The 20,090-nt window shown below is 36.7% G+C and overlaps 1 protein-coding gene across 3 annotated transcripts in view; it reads left to right on the top strand.

Moving 5' to 3' along the window:
- The window catches only part of TRIP11 (thyroid hormone receptor interactor 11), a 68,818-nt gene that overhangs the window by 34,753 nt on the left and 13,975 nt on the right, over nt 1–20,090 (top strand). For all 3 annotated transcript variants that reach the window (XM_081227709.1, XM_081227710.1, XM_081227708.1), the window contains 5 exons: nt 2,004–2,144; nt 2,739–2,932; nt 6,627–6,790; nt 8,868–8,971; nt 14,644–14,743. In XM_081227709.1, the coding sequence (XP_081083835.1) occupies nt 2,004–2,144; nt 2,739–2,932; nt 6,627–6,790; nt 8,868–8,971; nt 14,644–14,743 (703 nt within the window). The remainder of the gene's footprint in view (nt 1–2,003; nt 2,145–2,738; nt 2,933–6,626; nt 6,791–8,867; nt 8,972–14,643; nt 14,744–20,090) is intronic.

The following is a 20,090-nucleotide window of genomic DNA, read 5'->3' as shown; positions in this document are numbered from 1 at the left end:
AGTACTTTTCACATAAGTAGACTCAATAAATATTCTAATCCCAGTTGTGTCATTGTGTGACTTTGGGTGTGTTTTGACTTTATTGGTTTGTTTATTCACCCATAAAAAGGAAGGTTGTATTGGTTAAAAGTGTCAGTAATTTTGATATATTTAAATGTTTACATTCAGTTGATATTTGCTTTTGATAAGAATGTATTGAAGACCCAATACATCATGCTGTGATCAAAGCTATGGGCTCTTTTGATGTAGTGCCTTTTTACTCTTATTTCTATACTTTTAGTTGTGGAAATTTAGCAAGGAAATGAGGCAGAACAATGGAATATTCAACAGCTGCTTCTTGAGTGTTTACATGCTGCTGGGGCACAAGATACAAAATGATTTAACTTCTTTTGCCAATTAAATTCCATTTTAAGAGTCTTGGATTAAAGTTTGTGAATGCTTGATGTAGTTTTCACTTGATAAGAAAAGTCTTGCCTCATTTTCCCCTTCTTTGTCATCTGATTAAATAGGTACACTGATGTATTGAGTTGTGCTCCTCCTTTCAGGAATAGCTTCTTAGCTTCTTATGGTACTGATCTATATTCAGTATGAAAAAGACTGGTAGAGGGTAGAAGCTTTCTATTGCTCACTAGCCAAAATTGGGTGTAGCATCTTAGGGCTTGTAAGAGTATAATGACGGAGAGGAGCACAATAAAGTATTCTTTTTATGTTTTTTTTCTATTGTAGCTTTAGCATCTTGTACAGTCTAATTCTATTTCATTGACATTTATAGATCCAAAGTGTACAGATTTAATTAAGGCTCACCTACCTTTCAGGAAGCTTTCCTAAGTTAGTTAAGTTGTACTTAAGTATTGTATTACTTGAGGATAATTAGCATAAACTAATTGATTTCTTATAATACTCTACTCTTTGTCAAGCATTTCTCTAATGTGAAAAAAATGTTTAACTGAAAAACTGGAAAATATTGGCCTTCTTTTTCAGGAGGGGGTGTTGAGATAAAAGGAACAGATGGTTTTATGCTTTGGTTTCAATGATTTGTCCTCGGGGACGTGTTATATATTCTTAAAGAAATGGAAAGTTTACATGAAAATGTAAAAATGATACCAATCTATAAATAGATTCAGACGATATGCACTTCTCAAACAGAGAAAAGAATTGGCTGTAAACAGTCTGACACTTTTTTGTGCTTTTTAGAATTCTAGCTATCATCTTAAATTCATGGCCCTACTTCTGCAATGAAAGGTTATCTTTTTTTTCCTGTCGTCTTTAACATATTGTTCTTGTATGGAAGGCATTCAGGAATAAATTTTCCTAACAGTCTTAGCAAGATAACATTCCAGAGTTGCTTTCGTTAAACTGTTGCCAAAATGTTCTTTTAAAATAGGTTGTGCATGTGAAATGACTTTGCTTTTTCTCCTGTGCCAGCAACTCCACACTGTTACTTTCCCTAACAACAGTTGCGTATGCCTGATGAATAGACACACACACACACACACACACACACACTTACTTTTGGGTGATTTGGGGGTTTGTGTATGCTTTGTTGTGTAGGGTAAGTTTGAAGAGATTGTGTCTTTTGAGTTCTTTTTAAAGCATTTTAAATAAACTTTTCCTTTAAGAATAGTTTCAGATTATTAGAAAAGTTGGAAAGATAGTACAGTGTTCCCATATACCTCACACGCTGTTTCCCTTATTTTTAACATCTTATGTTACTATGGTACATTGGCAACAACTAATGAACCTTTATAGGTACATTAATAGTTTATTTGAATTTTCTTAATTTTTTAGCAAATGTCCTTTTCTTGTTCCATGGTCCCATCCAGGATACATTATAATTAGTTGTCATAGTCTCTTTAGGCTCCTTTAGACTGTGATGGTTTCTCAGACTTTCCTTGTTTTGGATGACCTTGACGTAGTTAACTGAGTTTTTAAATTATTTAATGAAGAAATGTCTTTTTTTAAATGTGTCTTTCTTTAAAGCTAAGGTTATTTCTTTCCAAAAGGGCAAGACTGGGGAGTTAAATCAACTTTTAAATGCAGTTAAGTCAATGCAGGAGAAGACAGTTATCTTTCAGCAGGAGAGAGATCAAGTCATGTTGGCCCTGAAACAGAAACAAATGGAAAACACTGCTGTACAGAATGAGGTATACTTTCACTTTAAAGAAATAGTGATTCAAACACTTAAGTCTAATAACTCTTAAATAAGAAAACTATAAAGATTATCAATTAAAATGAATTTCTCTTAGGTGATTTTTTCTTTGTCTTACTCTAATGCGCTTTAGTAGGATTTTGATCTCCCAAAAGTGCATTCTGTTTCAGTTTTCAAGCAAAAACCATGATCTAATCATTATGTTTTATACCTGAAATTAAATTATACCTCAAGAAAAGAAAAAGAGGGCATATCTTGGATATAAGAAAAATTTCCTACCCACAAAGTATGAAAAAAATGAGATTTACTGAAAAAGTGGCCTGTCACAAAAAGCCTAGTACTTTGTACAATTCCATTTTCCATTATAGCCACAGGGAATGAGATCTTACAAAGTAAACCTTCCAAATGAATATTCAAGATGATTTCCGGAGCCTTTTTTCTTAGCATAAATATATCTTGCAGTATGAGAAATTAGTATACAATTAATACACTTCAGTAATGGGGAAAGATTTGATAACAGAGTGGCTTGTAGGAGGGGAAAGGGGGAGCATTTTATGGAAGAAAAATAAAAGAAATGTCCTCTACCTAGGTTCAACATTTACGTGACAAAGAATTACGCTTAAACAAGGAGCTAGAGAGATTGCGTAACCATCTTTTAGAATCAGAAGATTCTTACACCCGTGAAGTTTTGGCTGCAGATGATAGAGAGGCTAAGCTAAGAAAGAAAGTAACAGTACTGGAGGAAAAGCTAGTTTCATCCTCTAATGCCGTGGAAAATGCAAGGTAACTTTTTCTTTTCTTTTCTTTTTTTTTTTTTTAGTATTAATGTTAATTAAATACTTCCTGAGTGTCAGACTCAGAATTTTTCATATGCTACCTTATTTTATTCTCACAAAATTCATTATCTCCATTTTACAGACTAAGAAACTAAGGGTAAAGAGGTTTAATAACCTTCCCAAGGTCAGGCACACAAAGTGCACATGTCACTTTCACACTTGGGTTTGTGACCCTTATCCAGATCTGGCATTCAAACTGAGGTTTCTCCAAATCTTAATTGTTATCCTAGATAATTGCTTCTCATCATTGTAGGAGGCTAGACTTAAATTCTGACTGATTTCATTAGCGTTGCCAGGTTCCCCAAGAACTAATTTAATTTATGTGATTTAATTTTTAATCAAGTGATCTAAGGTTGAACAAAGTTTGGATATTAGAAAGGAGAGAGTAAAGGAAGTAGCAAGGGAAAGGCTTAGGTCAATGTGAATTAACTCCTGGCTTGTTAGAACTTTTGAGTGACCAGGTCCCTGCTTATATATATATATATATATTTTTTTTTTTTTTTTTGCTGTACGTGGGCCTCTCACTGTTGTGGCCTCTCCCGTTGCGGAGCACAGGCTCCGGACGCGCAGGCTCAGCAGCCATGGCTCACGGGCCCAGGTGCTCCGCGGCATGTGGGATCTTCCCGGACCAGGACACGAACTCGTGTCCCCTGCATCGGCAGGCGGACTCTCAACCACTGCGCCACCAGGGAAGCCCATATTTTTAAATTTTATTTCTCTCAATAAAATGTGTTGTGTTTTTTTTCTTATTACAAAAACATATTTTCCACTTCAGGAAACTCACATAAACCAAAAGAACATAAAGCCACAGACTCACTCATCCAGAGATAATCTTTTTCTGTGCCTTTGTATGCTTCTGTATATGTGTGTATACATTACATATTATTTTCTTAAAGCAAAATGGAGATCATACTATTTATACTGTTTTGTAACCTGCTTCTATCAGTTAATAATATGAATATGAGTACACATTAAGCCATATGTTCCTGCAATATCATTTGTGGCTGCATAGTATACCATTATTTGGATTTGCCATAATTTCTTTAACCCACTCATTTATTATTGGACCTTTAGAGTGTTTCAACTTTTCAGAATTACTAAGAGTGCTGTTTTGTTTTTTTGTTTTTTATATAAATTTATTTTATTTATTTTATTTTTGGCTGCATTGGGTCTTCATTGCTGTGAGTGGGCTCTCTCTAGCTGTGGTGAGCGGGGGCTACTCTTCGTTGTGGTGCACAGGCTTCTCACTGCGGTGGCTTCTCTTGTTGTAGAACACGGGCTCTAGGCACGCGGGCTTCAGTAGTTGTGGCACGCGGGCTCAATAGCTGTGGCTCATGGGCTCTAGAGAGCAGGCTCAGTAGTTGTAGCACATGGGCTTAGTTGCTCCGTGGCATGTGGGATCTTCCCAGACCAGGGCTCAAACCTGTGTCCCCTGCATTGTCAGGCGGATTCTTAAGCACTGCGCCACCAGGGAAGCCCAAGAGTGCTGTTTTGATAACCCAAAATAGGTATTTTTGTGTTGATGACAGATTATTTCCTTAGTGTAAATTTTGAGAAATGGAACTTCTGATTGAAAGGCTTTTTTAAAACGTTTGACATGTAGTGCCAAATAATCTTCCAAAAAAAATCATGTCCATTTATCTTCCCATTAGTTGTATGTGCATCTTTTTATCTTTTTACTGTGTATGGTGCTGAGGGAAATATAAGGATATAGTAGATATTATCTCTGCAAAGAGATTATAGGCCAGTAGAGATAGTATTTCTGAGGGTGAACTCCTTACCCCCTTTGTAGGATGTGTTATTGTACCTTCAGACTCAGAAGAAGAACTTGTTTAAAATGAGAATTAAAACAGTGAGTGAACCTTTGTGTATGTGTTCCACATTGGCAGAAATAGCAAAACATCCTTAGTCTAAAAGCTTGATCATCTTTCCTTTCAATTTTCAGGCCCTTATTTTCTCTAATTGAAATAGTTTCTAATCTCTGCCTATTTTTGTTTACTATTCATAATAACTGCAGAATAACCTTCGATAGGTAGGGCTGTGGTCTTGTTGCTCCGTTTTTCAGAACCAGGTTAGACTGTCATGCTTTTTCTGTTTTTCTGTTAATCCCACCTACTCTTCACATAGCACTTCATGATGAATGAGTTTTTAGCACCCCACTCCGCAAGTCCAAAATCAATTCCTAGTGTGATGTTTTTCCTTTGAACCTGCGTAATATGTTGAGTCTTTCATAGGGCACTTGTATTTTACTTAGGGGTATTTGTAATCGTTGAGCTGTTTTACACTTCCCCCCACCAAACGAAGTGTAAGACCACCAGTGGGTAGGAATGATGCCATTTATGTCACACACTTCCCACAGTATGCATTCTTACACGTAGTTTCATAGATGTTCGGTAAATATTTGGTGTATAAATAACTCAAGTCTACAGAGTCAGATTATGGTGTTTTGAGCCCTTAACAATAGTAACACCTTGTTGTATTTATTAACTTTTTGAATGACATCACAGTTCATTTCATCCTTATAATCACCCTTTGAGTGATTTGCTAACCAGCAAAGTTGAATAAAGTCCAGGGACATAAGAGGGGAGAGTTAAGTCCTCTGGTTATCAGTTTACTGCCTTTTCCAAAAGAGGGTGCTATTGGGTAAAGTTTCTTCAAAGTGAGCTGCTCTTAATGGGTTTTATTGGGCTACTCTGAATAAGAATTTAACTGGATATTAAAAACCCAGGAAAGGCTATTGCAATATTTTGTATGTAATAATTGTACATTAAGGAAGTACCTCAATGACATAAGCCTGGATAGATGTTCTGTAATTCTCTTAGGGATCTCTGATTTGGGACAGGTGTAGGGGTTATTATATTTAATGTAAGCAGAAAGAAAGATGACAGTAAAAGCTGGGATAACCTTTGGAAAGTTGTGAGTTAACTAGGATTGTGAGTGCCAAAAGCAAGGGGGGTATCAGAATCCATTGCTTGTTGGGTTGGAGCTGGACAAAATGACTTCCAAGATCCCTTACAACTTACAAGTTTATGATAAATTACATCTTAGAGTTTTAGCCTCGAAACACAAAAGTTGCAGGCTATTTTTAAATTTTTCTTAAGCTGACGTATCTTGTTTAGCCCAGTCCTGTGTTTAAAATGACTGCCATTTGTTCAAAGTCACCTTCACAGGAAGGATGATTGAATTAACAAAAGCAGGGAGAACGAAGATCAGAGGAATTCTTCAAGTTTCTTTTAAATCTAACTTGAATTTAATGCAGTAAAATGTAGGGAAGGTCAGATTCATAGAGACAGAAAGTAGAATGGTGGTTAGCTGGGGGAGAGGGGGTTACTGTTTAATGGATGTGGAGTTTTGGCTTGGGAAGATGAAAAAGTTCTAGAGATGGATGGTCGTGATGGTTGTACAGCCATGCGAGTGTACTTACTACCACTGAACTGTACGCATAAAAATGGTTAAAATGGTAAATGTTATGTGTATTTTACCACAATAAAAAAAACAGGGAAGAGGTTTTATCTGTTAAAGTATCTAAATTCTTTGAGTATAACTTGCATTTAGTGCAGTAAAATGTAGGGAAAGTATTTCATCTTGTCAAAGTGTCTAAATAGATAGAAACGGTTTGACTTTTATTCTTTTTTTCAAAGCCATCAGGCCAGTTTACAGGTAGAGTCGTTGCAGGAACAGTTGAATGTGGCATCCAAGCAAAGGGATGAAACTGCACTACAGCTTTCCATGTCTCAGGAACAAGTAAAGCAGTATGCTCTGTCACTCTCCAACCTGCAGATGGTCCTGGAGCATTTCCAGCAAGGTCAGTTGTATGGCCAGTCTTTCACTGAAGAAGAGTTATTGTACGGTTGACCCTTGAACAGTGCATGGTTTAGGATGCCTACCCGCCATGCAGTTGAAAATCCATAACTTGAGTTCCCCCGAACTTAACTCCTAATAGCCTACTGTTGACCAGGAGCCTTGCTAATAACATAGTCAATTGACACATTTTTTTGTATGTTATATGTACTATATACTGTATTCTTACAATAAAGGAAGCTAGAGAAAAGAAAATGTTATTAAGAAAATCATAAGGAAGAGAAAATACATTCACTGTACTGTATTTATTGATACTGTAAGTTTATGTCATCTGTTTACAAGATGAATTGTTTGTCTATTAGTACCTACATCAGTATTCTCTTATATGATAGAAAACACTGTAGATATTATACATATTACTAACACTAGACATCAAAAATGAAATGTGTGAAAAAGAAATTCATATTTAGGTATAATGATTCATGATTGATAATGAAGAAGTAGCAGTATTATTGCTTTATGTTAGCCTAGCCTTTACACTAATGAATGGTTATAAAATTTTTATGGTATACAATAATATAGTCATATTCATAATATAGTACTGGAAACATTGTTACATTTTTTTAAAAAACCGCTTACTTGTGATGATAGGCTGATATGCAGTTTCTCCAATTACAAGAGAGAGAGGCATACCTTATGGTAATGTGATTCTTTGGAAGCAAAGTTATAAAACAGTAAGAAAACTAACATATTGTTAAATTTATATTATCACTCACCTTCTGCCTATGTTAGGATAGACTAGTATCTATATGTATTTCAAGCATTTGTGACATAACCTTTTTCTTAATGTTTTTGATATTTCTAGTCTATGTGGTTCATCTGCTTTTTCAAATTGTCTCAAATCTCCAAAAAATTTTTCCAGTATATTTACTGAAAAAAATCTACATATGGTGGAACCATGCAGTTCAAACCTGTGTTGTTCACAGATCCGTAGTTTTGGGAATTTTGGCTTGAGTGCTATTTTAGATTAGGCATAGGGAAATCTTTGAAAGGTTACCCACTTGTAGGGGGAGAAGATAAGTAGCCATCAGCAAATTAGACTTTTTTTTACAGTTAAGAGTAGAGAACATAAACCGTATATACTAATTATTAAAAAAAATTTTAGTGTCATATTATGATACTTTAGTTAAGGTGAGAGGTGAGGGAAGTATGAGGGTAACATAGTAAGGAGGATCACATGATAAAGGGGAATACAAAGGAAGAGAGAGGCACACGTGTAGAAAAAAAAAGATAGGTGTTGAGATGTTGGTTGGAGGTTGAATCCACTTCAGAGAGTTAATCATCAGTAATTACTCTCTTTTGAAGTATTGATTAATTTGTTCTTAGCTGTTCATCTATACTTTAAGGTAACTGCATTTTTCTAGTTCAGGTGGAAAGTACTTTTCTAGGCACATAGTAATAGTGACCAGAGCACACGTACTCCGATAACCAAATATGCTTTTTCACATCTACCTCCCATCCTCCGATTTACCCCCTTTAGATCATTCACCCATCCATTTGTCAACTCGTACATTCTGTAACTACTGGCAATGCATGAACTGCTAGTGAGGGGGCAGGCGGTTAGAGGATGTGAGGCTAATGAAGTTAAAGAAGTTATAGTTTTGTGCCTGAGCAAAACTTTACATTTGTACATACGTACATGTCAGGGTTACTCCTATGGTTGAAATTTTGTATTTTACACGTAAGAATTCTCTAGGTCTGCTCTGTATAATACCAGAGTGGACATGTGTACAAAATAGTATGGTACTGAGGCCATAGAGAAAGCTTCGCTAAAAGGAAATATTTGAGTAGAGTTCTGAAGGGAGGGAAAGTTTGCAAGATGGACAAGGTGGAGAAGGATTTAAGCAGAGGAAAGTGATCTCATTACTTTAATTCCAGTTAACGTCATCACTAAGGCATATATAATTTTCTTGTTAAGACATTTGAACTATTTTTGTTGAATTATTAAAATTTCAAGTGGTTTAAAATTCTAATTTTATCACAATTACAAAATACTAATGTAACTTTTTTTTCCTCTTTAGAAGAAAAAGCTATGTATTCTGCTGAACTGGAAAAACACAAGCAACTTGTTGCTGAATGGAAGAAAAAGGCAGAAAATCTGGAAGGAAAACTTGTATCATTACAGGTTGGTTGAAATAACTTACTCTTGTAAATTTCATTATGCACAAAACAATTACTTGTAGAATTTTTGTCTTGGAAATAATCTCCTAAACAGTTAATTTTTTTTTCCTAAACAGTTAATTTAGTAAATGTTGTCACTGAGGCATAACAGTGAATAAGATACTCAGGATTTCCCTCATGTCACTTATAGTTTAGCATAGACACAGCAAATACGAGATTTAAATTTTTAGCACAGGTGGGCATTTTAGAGATCACTAAAAAAAATTAATGTAAAATTTTAACTGTATAACTTTCTGTTTTCAACAAAATATATTGGGCACTTTATTTCACATGGATTAAAATAATGTGTATTATCCCATTAGATCGTTTTCTTTTGCACCTTAATTCTTTTTTTGCTGTATCTTTTTTTTTTAACATCTTTATCAGAGTATAATTGCTTTACAGTGTTGTTAGTTTCTGCTGTATAACAAAGTGAATCAGCTATATGCATATGTATATCCCCATATCCCCTCCCTCTTGCATCTCCCTCCCACCCTCCTTATCCCACCCCTCTAGGTGGTCACAAAACACCGAGCTGATCTCCCTGTGCCATGCAGCTGCTTCCCACTAGCTAGCTATTTTACATTTGGTAGTGTATATATGTCCATGCCACTCTCTCACTTTGTCCCAGCTTACCCTTCCCCCTCCCCGTGTCCTCCAGCCCATTCTCTACATCTCTGTCTTTATTCCCGTCCTGCCCCTAGGTTCATCAAAACCATTTCCTTTTTTTAGTTTCCATATATATGTGTTAGCATACGGTATTTGTTTTTCTCTTTCTGACTTACTTCACTCTGTATGATAGACTCTAGGTCCATCCACCTCACTACAAATAACTCAATTTTGTTTCTTTTTATGGCTGAGTGATATTCCATTGCATATATGTGTCACATCTTCCTTATCCATTCATCTGTCGATGGACATTTAGGTTCCTTCCATGTCCTGGCTATTGTGAATAGTGCTGCAGTGAACATTGTGGTACGTGACTCTTCTTGAATTACGGTTTTCTCAAGGTATATGCCCACTAGTGGGATTGCTGGGTCATATGGTAGTTCTATGTTTAGTTTTTTAAGGGACTTCCATACTGTTCTCCATATTGGCTGTATCAATTTACATTCCCACCAACAGTGCAAGAGGGTTCCCTTTTCTCCACACCCTCTCCAGCATTTATTGTTTCTAGATTTTTTGATGATGGCCATTCTGACCGGTGTGAGGTGATACCACATTGTAGTTTTGATTTGCATTTCTCTAATGATTAGTGATGTTGAGCATCCTTTCATGTGTTTGTTGGCAATTTGTATATCTTCTTTGGAGAAATGTCTATTTAGGTCTTCTGCCCATTTTTTGATTGGGTTGGTTGGTTGTTTGATATTGAGCTGCATGAGCTGCTTATGTATATTTTGGAGATTAGTCCTTTGTCAGTTGCTTCATTTGCAAATATTTTCTCGGATTCTGTCTTTTTGTCTTGTTTATGGTTTCCTTTGCTGTGCAAAAGCTTTTAAGTTTCATTAGGTCCCATTTGTTTATTTTTGTTTTTATTTCCATTTCTCTAGGAGGTGGGTCAAAAAGGATCTTGCTGTGATTTATGTCACAGAGTGTTCTGCCTATGTTTTCCTCTAAGAGTTTGATAGTGTCTGGCCTTACATTTAGGTCTTTAATCCATTTTGAGTTTATTTTTGTGTATGGTGTTAGGAAGTGTTCTAATTTCATTCTTTTACATGTAGCTGTCCAGTTTTCCCAGCACCACTTATTGAAGAGGCTGTCTTTTCTCCATTGTATACTCTTGCCTCCTTTATCGAAGATAAGGTGACCATATTGCACCTTAATTCTTTAAAATATTTTTCTCTTTATTATTATGCTGTATTTCATGCCTACAAATATCATATATAAGAAATAAATAAAATGAACCCCATGAAGAGACACCACAGTGACTTGCTGTTTGATGTAGGATAAACTTTTCTGAGTCATAAGTAGACTCTGGTGATAGCTGGTGGAAAGTAATAAAATATATGTATCTGTCATTAGAGATGAATATGCTGTTTAGGCATATTAATATTCTAAATAATTGAAGACATACTTCCATAATGTTTTAAAATTTTTGCTAAATGTTGAGTGACTGCAAAACAATATTTAGATAATACGTATAAAATATAAGAATAGCAATACAGCAAATACCCACGTACTCACCACCCAGTAAAAGAACGTCACCCTTTGAAGTTCCGTAAGCACCCCTCCACATCTCTCCTTCTTACCACCTTTTATGTGTTTTACCCCTTTGTTTTTCTTTATGGTTTTAGCACATAGATTTGCATCTTTTTACAGTACATGTTTGGTTTTGCATATTTTTAAACACTGTATGTAAATGGAATTCTTCTGAGGCTTGCTTTTTTTGCTTAGCATTATGTTCATGAGTTTCAGCTGTAACTGTGTAGTTACTGTGTTAGGAGGGTCATTATTTTCACTGCTGTATTCCTTGCATGAATATGTAATTTATTTACCCATTTTCCTGATAAAGGACATTTCCCTTATCTGCCATACAAACAATGTGGTTATGAATTTCCTTGTTTATATCTCCTGGTGCACATGTATAAGAGTTTCAGGTGTGTATCTCGATTGGAATTGCTGAGTCATGGGATACATATGGGCAGTTTCAATTTTATTAGATTTGGGGGCAAATTGTTTTCTAAAGCACTTGTGCTAATTTTCTCCTGCCAGTGGTACTAAGAGTTCTTGTTCTACATCCTCGGCAATGCTAGCATTATCAGAATTTTTTAAAGTGTTTGCCAATGTGGTAGGTGGGAAGGGCTATCTTATGGTTTTAATTTGCATTTCTAGTAATGAGGTCAAGCATCTTTTAATATGTTTATTCACCATTTATGCTTACTTTCTGATTAGCTCATTAACACATTAAAAAGATACTTTATTTGTCGCTTTTGTTTTCAGTGGGACCAAAATATTTAGCTGGTCATACTGTTAGAAGTCCAGATCTTCTTTTTAAACTAGCTCTATTTAAAAAAATTTTAATGTAATATATATTTAGAAAAACAACAGAATAAATCAGAAGAAACTAAGAGGGAATTAGTAAAGATAAAAGTTGAGGGCTTCCCTGGTGGCGCAGTGGTTGAGAGTCCGCCTGCCGATGCAGGGGACACGGGTTCGTGCCCCGGTCCGGGAGGATCCCACATGCCGCGGAGCGGCTGGGCCCGTGAGCCATGGCCGCTGGGCCTGCACGTCCAGAGCCTGTGCTCCGCAACGGGAGAGGCCATAACAGTGAGAGGCCCGTGTACCGCAAAAAAAAAAAAAAAAAAAAAAAAAAGTTGAAATTAATGAAATAAAAAACAAAAAAATGGTAGAAAGAATAATGAAATCTGAATGTTAATTCTCAAAAACATCTTAGTGTAGTTTTTTTAAGCTTTAATTATTTCTTAAATATAAATGCTATGAAGTTAATGAAGTCATTTGAAAGTTTATTTAAATTTCCTTTACACTAAATTTAATCTTGTTGATTTTGTTTAAAATTTTTTGTTTCAGTCTCTCTTTGTATCAGTTATGGTTCAACCTGAGAAGCAGAACCAGTAGGATGTGTATGTGTGTACACATATGTACACATACATACATACATATACATGCACATATACATTGATGTATATACCATATATGGATACCTATGAGGTTTGTTACAAGGAATTGGCAACATTGTGGGGCCTGGCTAAGCAAGTTAGGTAGGTTTGGCAGTCAAAATGGGAAGATGACATCATAGGCAGGCTGGAACTCATAGGCGTGGGCCAAAGCTGTTGTCCACAGGTGGTCAGGGAAAGAACTCACAAGAAGGATGGACTCTGTGGGCATGGACTGAAGTTGCTGTCCACAGATGGAATTCCTTCTTTATGGAGAAACCTCAGTCCTGATTTCAAGGAGTTTCAGCTGGTTCAATCAGGTCCACCCTGATTATCCAGGATAATGTGCCTTCCTTAAATTCAGCTGATTTGAGCTTTGATTACATTTGCAAAATACCTTCACAGCAATACCTACCTTAAGTTTGACTGGATAACTGGGGACTAGCCTATCCAAGATGATACGTCAAAAAAGCTATCATACTCTGATTCAAGGTGGTGAAACTTGACCTGACATTTACATGGATGAATCCTCTAGAATAGCGAAGAAAATTGTGTGAAAGAATTATTGGTGAGGAGGGACTTGCCTACTAAATGTCAAGATAGAGCCATAAGTCAATACCACATTGACTAGATTAGTGGAACAGAAGGAGAATCCAGAAATGGAGCCCAGGTTATATTTGAGAATTAAATTTAAAACTAAACCCTAAACTACTTCCAGTTCAGTGGGGAAAAGGGTAGGTTATCTAATAAACAGTAGATACAACCGGCTGTCTATATGGAAGAAAATGAAATTGGACCCCTATTTTACACCATATACAAAAGTAAATTCCAACTGTATTAAAGCAAGGATTCTCAACTGGGAGTGGTGCTGGAAATCTGGGGGGTATTTTTGGCTGTTACAGTGACTGTGGGGGGTCTTCTGGCATTTAGTGGCCAGAGGCCAGGAATGTTGAAAGAACTCCTACTGAGAAATACTATTTTAAAGATACAAATGTTAAAAAAGAAAAATATCTTCCAAGAAAATCTAGAAGACCACGTGTGCAGTTCAGGGCAGGGAGGAGCCTAACCTAGACTAAAACTCAAGAATCAAAGTAGGACATGTTTGACTATATTTGTAGCACTGATGACAAAGTGTTCATATCTACTGTATAAGGTGCTCTCACAAACTGATGAGAGAAAGACAGCTCAATGGAAAAATGGGCAAGGTATGCAAAGATTTTTGCATAAGAGCAGATCCAGTTGTCCTATTAACATGAAAAATTACTCAAATTCACTAGTATGTATTATAGTTAGAGAAATAAAAATAAAGTAATAATGAAACATCACTTTATACCCATCAGACTTGCAAGAATTAAAAAAGAACATTTGTTGGGACTTCCCTGGTGGCGCAGTGGTTAAGAATCCGCCTGCCAGTGCTGGGGACATGGGTTCGAGCCCTGGTCCGGGAAGATCCCACATGCCACGGAGCAACTAAGCCCATGCACCACAACTACTGAGCCTGTGCTCTAGAGCCCACAAGCCGCAAACTACAGAGCCTGCGTGCCACAACTACTTAAGCCTGTGTGCCTAGAGCCCGAGCTCCACAGTAAGAGAAGCCACCGCAGTGAGAAGCCCACGCACCTCGACGAAGAGTAGTCCCCACTCTCCACAACTAGAGAAAGCCCATGCGCAACAACGAAGACCCAACACAGCCAAAAAAAAAAAAATTTGTTGCTATATTTCTTGACTTTTTGTATTTTTTGTAGCTTTTATTCTTATTATTGTCATTTTTTAAACTTTTGTCACCATGTTGTCTTTAAATAGCATTCTCTTTTTTATTTAGTTTCTCTGAAAGAGACGTTATTGTGTTGTGAAGTGTGGGTTCTATCTTTGATACTTATTAGTATCAAATGAACTTGCCCAAGGTCACAGAAATGCAGCTTCATTAGCTGAAAGGGGTTGATTGACTTTAAGATGTCTTCCAGCCCTATAGTTTGTGAAGTAGTTTTTGCATGCTGCTTTTTAATGAACTTTTCTTCCTCAGGAGCGTTTGGATGAAGCAAATGTTGCGTTGGATTCAGCATCAAGACTTACAGAACAGTTAGATTTAAAGGAAGAACAAATTGAAGAACTTAAAAAACAAAGTAGGTTTTTTTCCTTTTCCTTTTTCCCCTACAACACTAATATTGAATCAGATGTAGTTTCCCCCCATGCATTGGTGCAGTCGAGTGAGACCAACTGCCATTAGTTTGTGACTTCCATTTCCATCTCCCATGACCAGTTTGCTTTGATTTGAATCTGGTCCTAGTGAAACCAAAGTCATAAGTTGGCCCTGGCTGTCCAGTTAGTTTTCCGGAATATTGAGGCAGTCCAGTTGTGCTGGCTGTCACCCTGTTGACCTTCAAAGGGATTGATTCGACTGACTCGACTTGTCATGGTATAACTTTTCCCTGTTCAGTCCGTGGTCATGCTGTCTAAAGCTGTCTGGTATGTTAGAGAAGGCAGTGTTCTCAAGTAAAAGAGTAACTTTTTGTGGAATGAATGTCTGGCTATAACTAGCTGTTTATGATTATAGATGGTGCTTTACATGCAGGCATGTACTTTTTGATGCTTGTGAATTATCTCATAGGCCCTGTCAATTCCCGAGGGTGAGTCCTGTGTTTAGGATTATCAGCTGGGCCTCAGATAATCAGGTGGTTCATAGTGCTCTGTTAACTCTTAACTGCTGATAAAGACGGCATGCTCTCATTTAATCTCTGATGTAACAGTCCCCAGGAAGTTGAAGCTATTCTAGGGCTACATTTAATAGATAATGATTAAAGGTTATTGGAAAGGTGATAGGAACCTAGAAATGTGTCAACTTTAGGTGTCTGGGTTAGGCACAATAGTACCAAGGCATGTAATGAAGTAATTAAGAAGTACCGCCTAACATGAAATAGAGTTCGAAATAGGAAAAAGTAGGAGACGGTACAGCACAAATACCGTCAGACAATAGAAACAGTGACTTGGACATTACGGAGGCGAGTAGACAAATCACTGAAGTGTGGATACCAAAGGACAAGCTGAGGAAGTTGGCCTAAAACCAGCAGGAGACAGGAGATGAGAGATTGTTAGGAATAAAAAATAATAATAAGATCATGTGAGGTATTGTCCTCAAGAAAACTTGATTCTGCGGCAAATTAGTGCCCAACTAAAAGTCCTCTGTTTGCTTTGTAAGATTTGGCCAGCCTTAGAACTCTAAATGTAATAGAGGGGCTGGAAATGGACAATAAGGAAACAGTTATATATTGAGTATCATGGGCATTTTATGTAACATATACTGTATTATTTAGTCTTCTCATATTTTATTTACTCTTCACAAGAAACTCTAAAGTAGGTAGTATTAGTTCCATTTTATAAGTTAAAGAAACTGAGATTTAAACTGATCTTTTATCCTTGACCAAAGTTCCTAATCTTTCCATGTTACTGTATTTCTTCTTGTCAGGAAAACAGTTGTTTCTAATCTGACTTGTGTTTTGTTCTGTATATCTCCTTTGAAGATAGGACAGTATCCTCTGTGCTGCGCCCTAAATATTGAAATGGTTGCCCTTACCCGGAGGCAGTGTTTGTTGGGAAAACAGTCTAGTTAGGTTGAAAGCCAATGTAACTACAACATTATCTGGAAGACATACGGGCAACCTGGAGGAGACGTACTGAGCACCCAAGGGTTTAGCCAAGGAATTGATATCCTAGGGAAGGGCTAGACTAATGAAGGTAAAAAGGCAGTATTCTGAAGCAACTCCTTGGTCTGTGACAAGGTTGCTATATATGTCATGCTACTGTAATATTTAAGTTCACATTCCTTTTTAGACAACTACCTGTGTCATTCCCAGTAGATGATGGTAAGATAAAAAATTCTGTGACTTACTGTAGTTGCTAAATGTTATCAGGGTCCCTGCACTACTTAGTAAGTTGTTTAGGCACCCATTTAAATCCTCAGTAGTAGAATATTTTTAGATTTTGATTGTAAATGGCAAGGCTTAGGTGGCCTAGGTCCCTATTCATGTAAAAAGTTACCAGTAATAATTCATTGTAAATATATAGGAGCTTTAAAGTTAATATTAGCCACAGAAAAAGCTCTAATTATGCTTATACAACTGGTATTTGAAAGGGCAGGCGAGAGGCCAGTGTTGCACAGACAGGAAGTGGGGGTAAAGGGACAGACAGTTCTGTTATGTCTTTAAGTCATTCTTGCCATTTAAGCTCTTCTTAACAGTCTGTTTTCTTTTATTACCTAAGTGCTTAATATTGTTTTTAGATCTCTAAACACAAACGTGATTTTATTTTATCAAAGCTGCACTCTTGATTTGATAATATAAATAAAACTTTGATTGGCTTGGTTGTTTCAAAAGAATCACTGTATATTTTCTTTCATAAATCATTAAGTACTTTAAATGTTGATTGATGTTGTAATACTGTACTTTATTTTTAATGCAAAACTTGGCCAGACAGCAAAACTATTTGCCAGGAGAAACAATTTTGAAAAAGACAGATTGGCTTTTGTTGCAAGAAAGTACATAGAGACTTGAATCGTAGAGGCAAAGTATTGTTTTATTTCTAAGCATGTGTAGACTGTCAATGATTGGTTGATATGCAGTTTCAACATTTAAACAATATTAGGAAACTCATTTTAAAAAGTGGTATTTTATTTGAAATGCTTGATTATGTAATTGCCACCAGAGGTGAGATGATTCAGTCTGGTCAAACATATGAAAAGGGAGCTATTGCTTATAACACCAGTATTAAAATAGTAAATTGTTGATGATTTCAGTCATTCTTAGAGTCCATAACTGTCAGTGCCATGTATGTGCAGTTGTGGTTTTGAGTTCCAAGTATTTACAGGCTTTGTATGAAAAGTATGAAGAAGCCTTAATCAGGCATTAAATACTTAATGAGAACCAACTACTTGGCTTCATGTTAGATGCTGTGTGAGATACTAGATAGGATCCCTTTTTTTTCAAGGAGCTTAGTTAACGAAGTAACACATGGCATAGATACACTATAGGTTCATAGTTTAAGACAGTGGTGCTCAACTCTGGTCAGACAGTGCATATTTAGTTCTCCAAGAATCCCGTGAAGGGTTAGGGACATTCCGTGGAGGAAAGAAACTTGAGCAGACAGAGCTCTAAACTAGTAGTAGGATTTTACTCCCCAAATGTAAGTAGTTCTTTGCCTTCTCCCCCTCACCCCCCTGACCCACACACCAAGGGAAAGTAACAATGAAAAGAAACCCTAAGATCCTATAGGTGCTACGAGCTTCCCTGGTGGCGTGGTGGATAAGAATCTGCCTGCCAATGCAGGGGACATGGTTTCAAGCCCTGGTCCAGGAAGATCCCACATGCCGCGGAGTAACTAAACCCGTGCGCCACAACTGCTGAGCCCACATGCCACAACTACTGAAGCCCACACGCCTAGAGCCCATGCTCTGCAACAAGAGAGGCCACTACAGTGAGAAGCCTGCGCACTGCCAACTAGAGAAAGCCAGTGAGCAGCCACAAAGACCCAACAAAGACAAAAATTAAAAAAAAAAAAACGATCCTATAGGTGCTATATTTTAATAGATAATGTTGGCTGGTAGAAGAATTACTGCTTCCCTTCCTTTTAGAAGTTATTCTTTCAACATTTTACCTGAAAGTGTTCTTTTTCAGGTAGTTCCAAAGACTTATTTCACATGCCATCCTATATTTCATTGATTTTTTTTCAAACTTAAGACATTAGTCCTCTATGAAGCAGATAGGACAGTGTCTTTCATTAACTATCTTAGTTGATCAGAGTTCAGAATTTCTATGGAATTGTCACTCATGGGAAAATATATACTACCTGTGGAAACCTGAACCATGAAAAGACATGTTATCTTCCTATACTGATGGCCAAATTTAACATTTTCCTTCTTTCGCTTATTATTCTCTACCATCATCCTTGAGATAAATTCCTGCTTAAGTGAAAACGATTGGATAAAATTGAAATAGCAAGCACAAAAGAGTTATTGTTTTGATAATGATTATTCAAAAGGGTGGTAAATTTTATGGTACACCAAGAAAAATAAATTTTCATAAGCAACACAAGTTTAGATTCTAGCACTGGGGAAGTCTTTTGGTCTGTGTGCCAGTTTATAGCCATATCTGAAAGGGCCCCATCACTGATTTTTTCTTATTTTAAGAAGGTTTGGTGACTGCTTTGAAAAAAAAAGTCTTCTATGAGTTCAGAATGGAAAATTTCTTTACAGTGTTTTTTTTTTAAAGAAAATCTAGAAGAATGTATAAAATAAGCCCCAGTAAACCAACTGTAATATGAAGCATAAAAATGTATTTTAAAACTACACATATAAAAGAAGTTTAAAATGTTTTTCATGGAACCGCCTTTATGGTGTTGGATGGTAGAGTTTTTATTTTAAATAAAGACATTCCGTTTTCCAGGACACGATTTATATAAGAAAACATATAATGTCCTCTTGAACATAGGCCAGATACATTCCCAGACGCTTTGTTACCCAAACCTTTTGAGGGATTTCTTTATAGATGTTTTTGGCAGAAGTGGTGATTTTAGAGGAAACATATAAGAAATACCAGATGCAGTTTTCTGAATTGCCATAAATAGTTAAAAAATTATTTGTGATGATATAAACATCTGGGTATACTAGAAAATGTCAACATTTTAGTTAAGAAAAGAGCTATGTCAATTAGGTAAATAATTAGGCCCTTTTCAACTTAACGGTTGTACTTTTTTTTTTTTTTTTTTGCGGTACGCGGGCCTGTCACTGCTGTGGCCTCTCCCGCTGCGGAGCACAGGCTCCGGACGCGCAGGCTCAGCGGCCACGGCTCACAGGCCCAGCCGCTCCACGGCATGTGGGATCCTCCTGGACCGGGACACAAACCCACGTCCCCTGCATCGGCAGGCGGACCCTCAACCACTGCGCCACCAGGGAAATCCCAAGGTTCCAATTTTTTAACGTGACATGTAATTTAAGCTTTTCAAAAAACCCTGTGTGGTCTGAACAAAACATTTCTTTGTATCAGATTTAGTCCGTGCTAATTTGCAACAGTGAGCTTTCAGAAATGGGTTGAGGTTTAGTCTGTAGCCTAGAAAGTCTTTGTCATTAATAAATATCAGTATAAGTATATAGTGATGATGATATTCAGTAAGTGGCAAAAATATTATAATGGCTTTACTGCTCACTGACCCAATTGTGGCCCTTTCTTTTGAGATATGGCAGGTCTGTGTGAACCTTTAAAAATTAAATATATAACTTGACTCATAAGCAACTGACAAAGGATTAATCTCCAAAATTTACAAGCAGCTCATGCAGCTCAATATCAAAAAAAACAAACAACCCAATCAAAAAATTTCTCCAGAGAAGATATACAGATGGCCAACAAACACATGAAAGGATGCTCAACATCACTAATCATTAGAGAAATGCAAATCAAAACTACAATGAGGTATCACCTCACA

This window comes from Mesoplodon bidens, assembly GCF_964165515.1.
Source record: "Mesoplodon bidens genome assembly, chromosome: 3".
Lineage (NCBI taxonomy): Eukaryota > Metazoa > Chordata > Mammalia > Artiodactyla > Ziphiidae > Mesoplodon > Mesoplodon bidens.
This window is presented reverse-complemented; position numbering and strand designations above follow the sequence as displayed.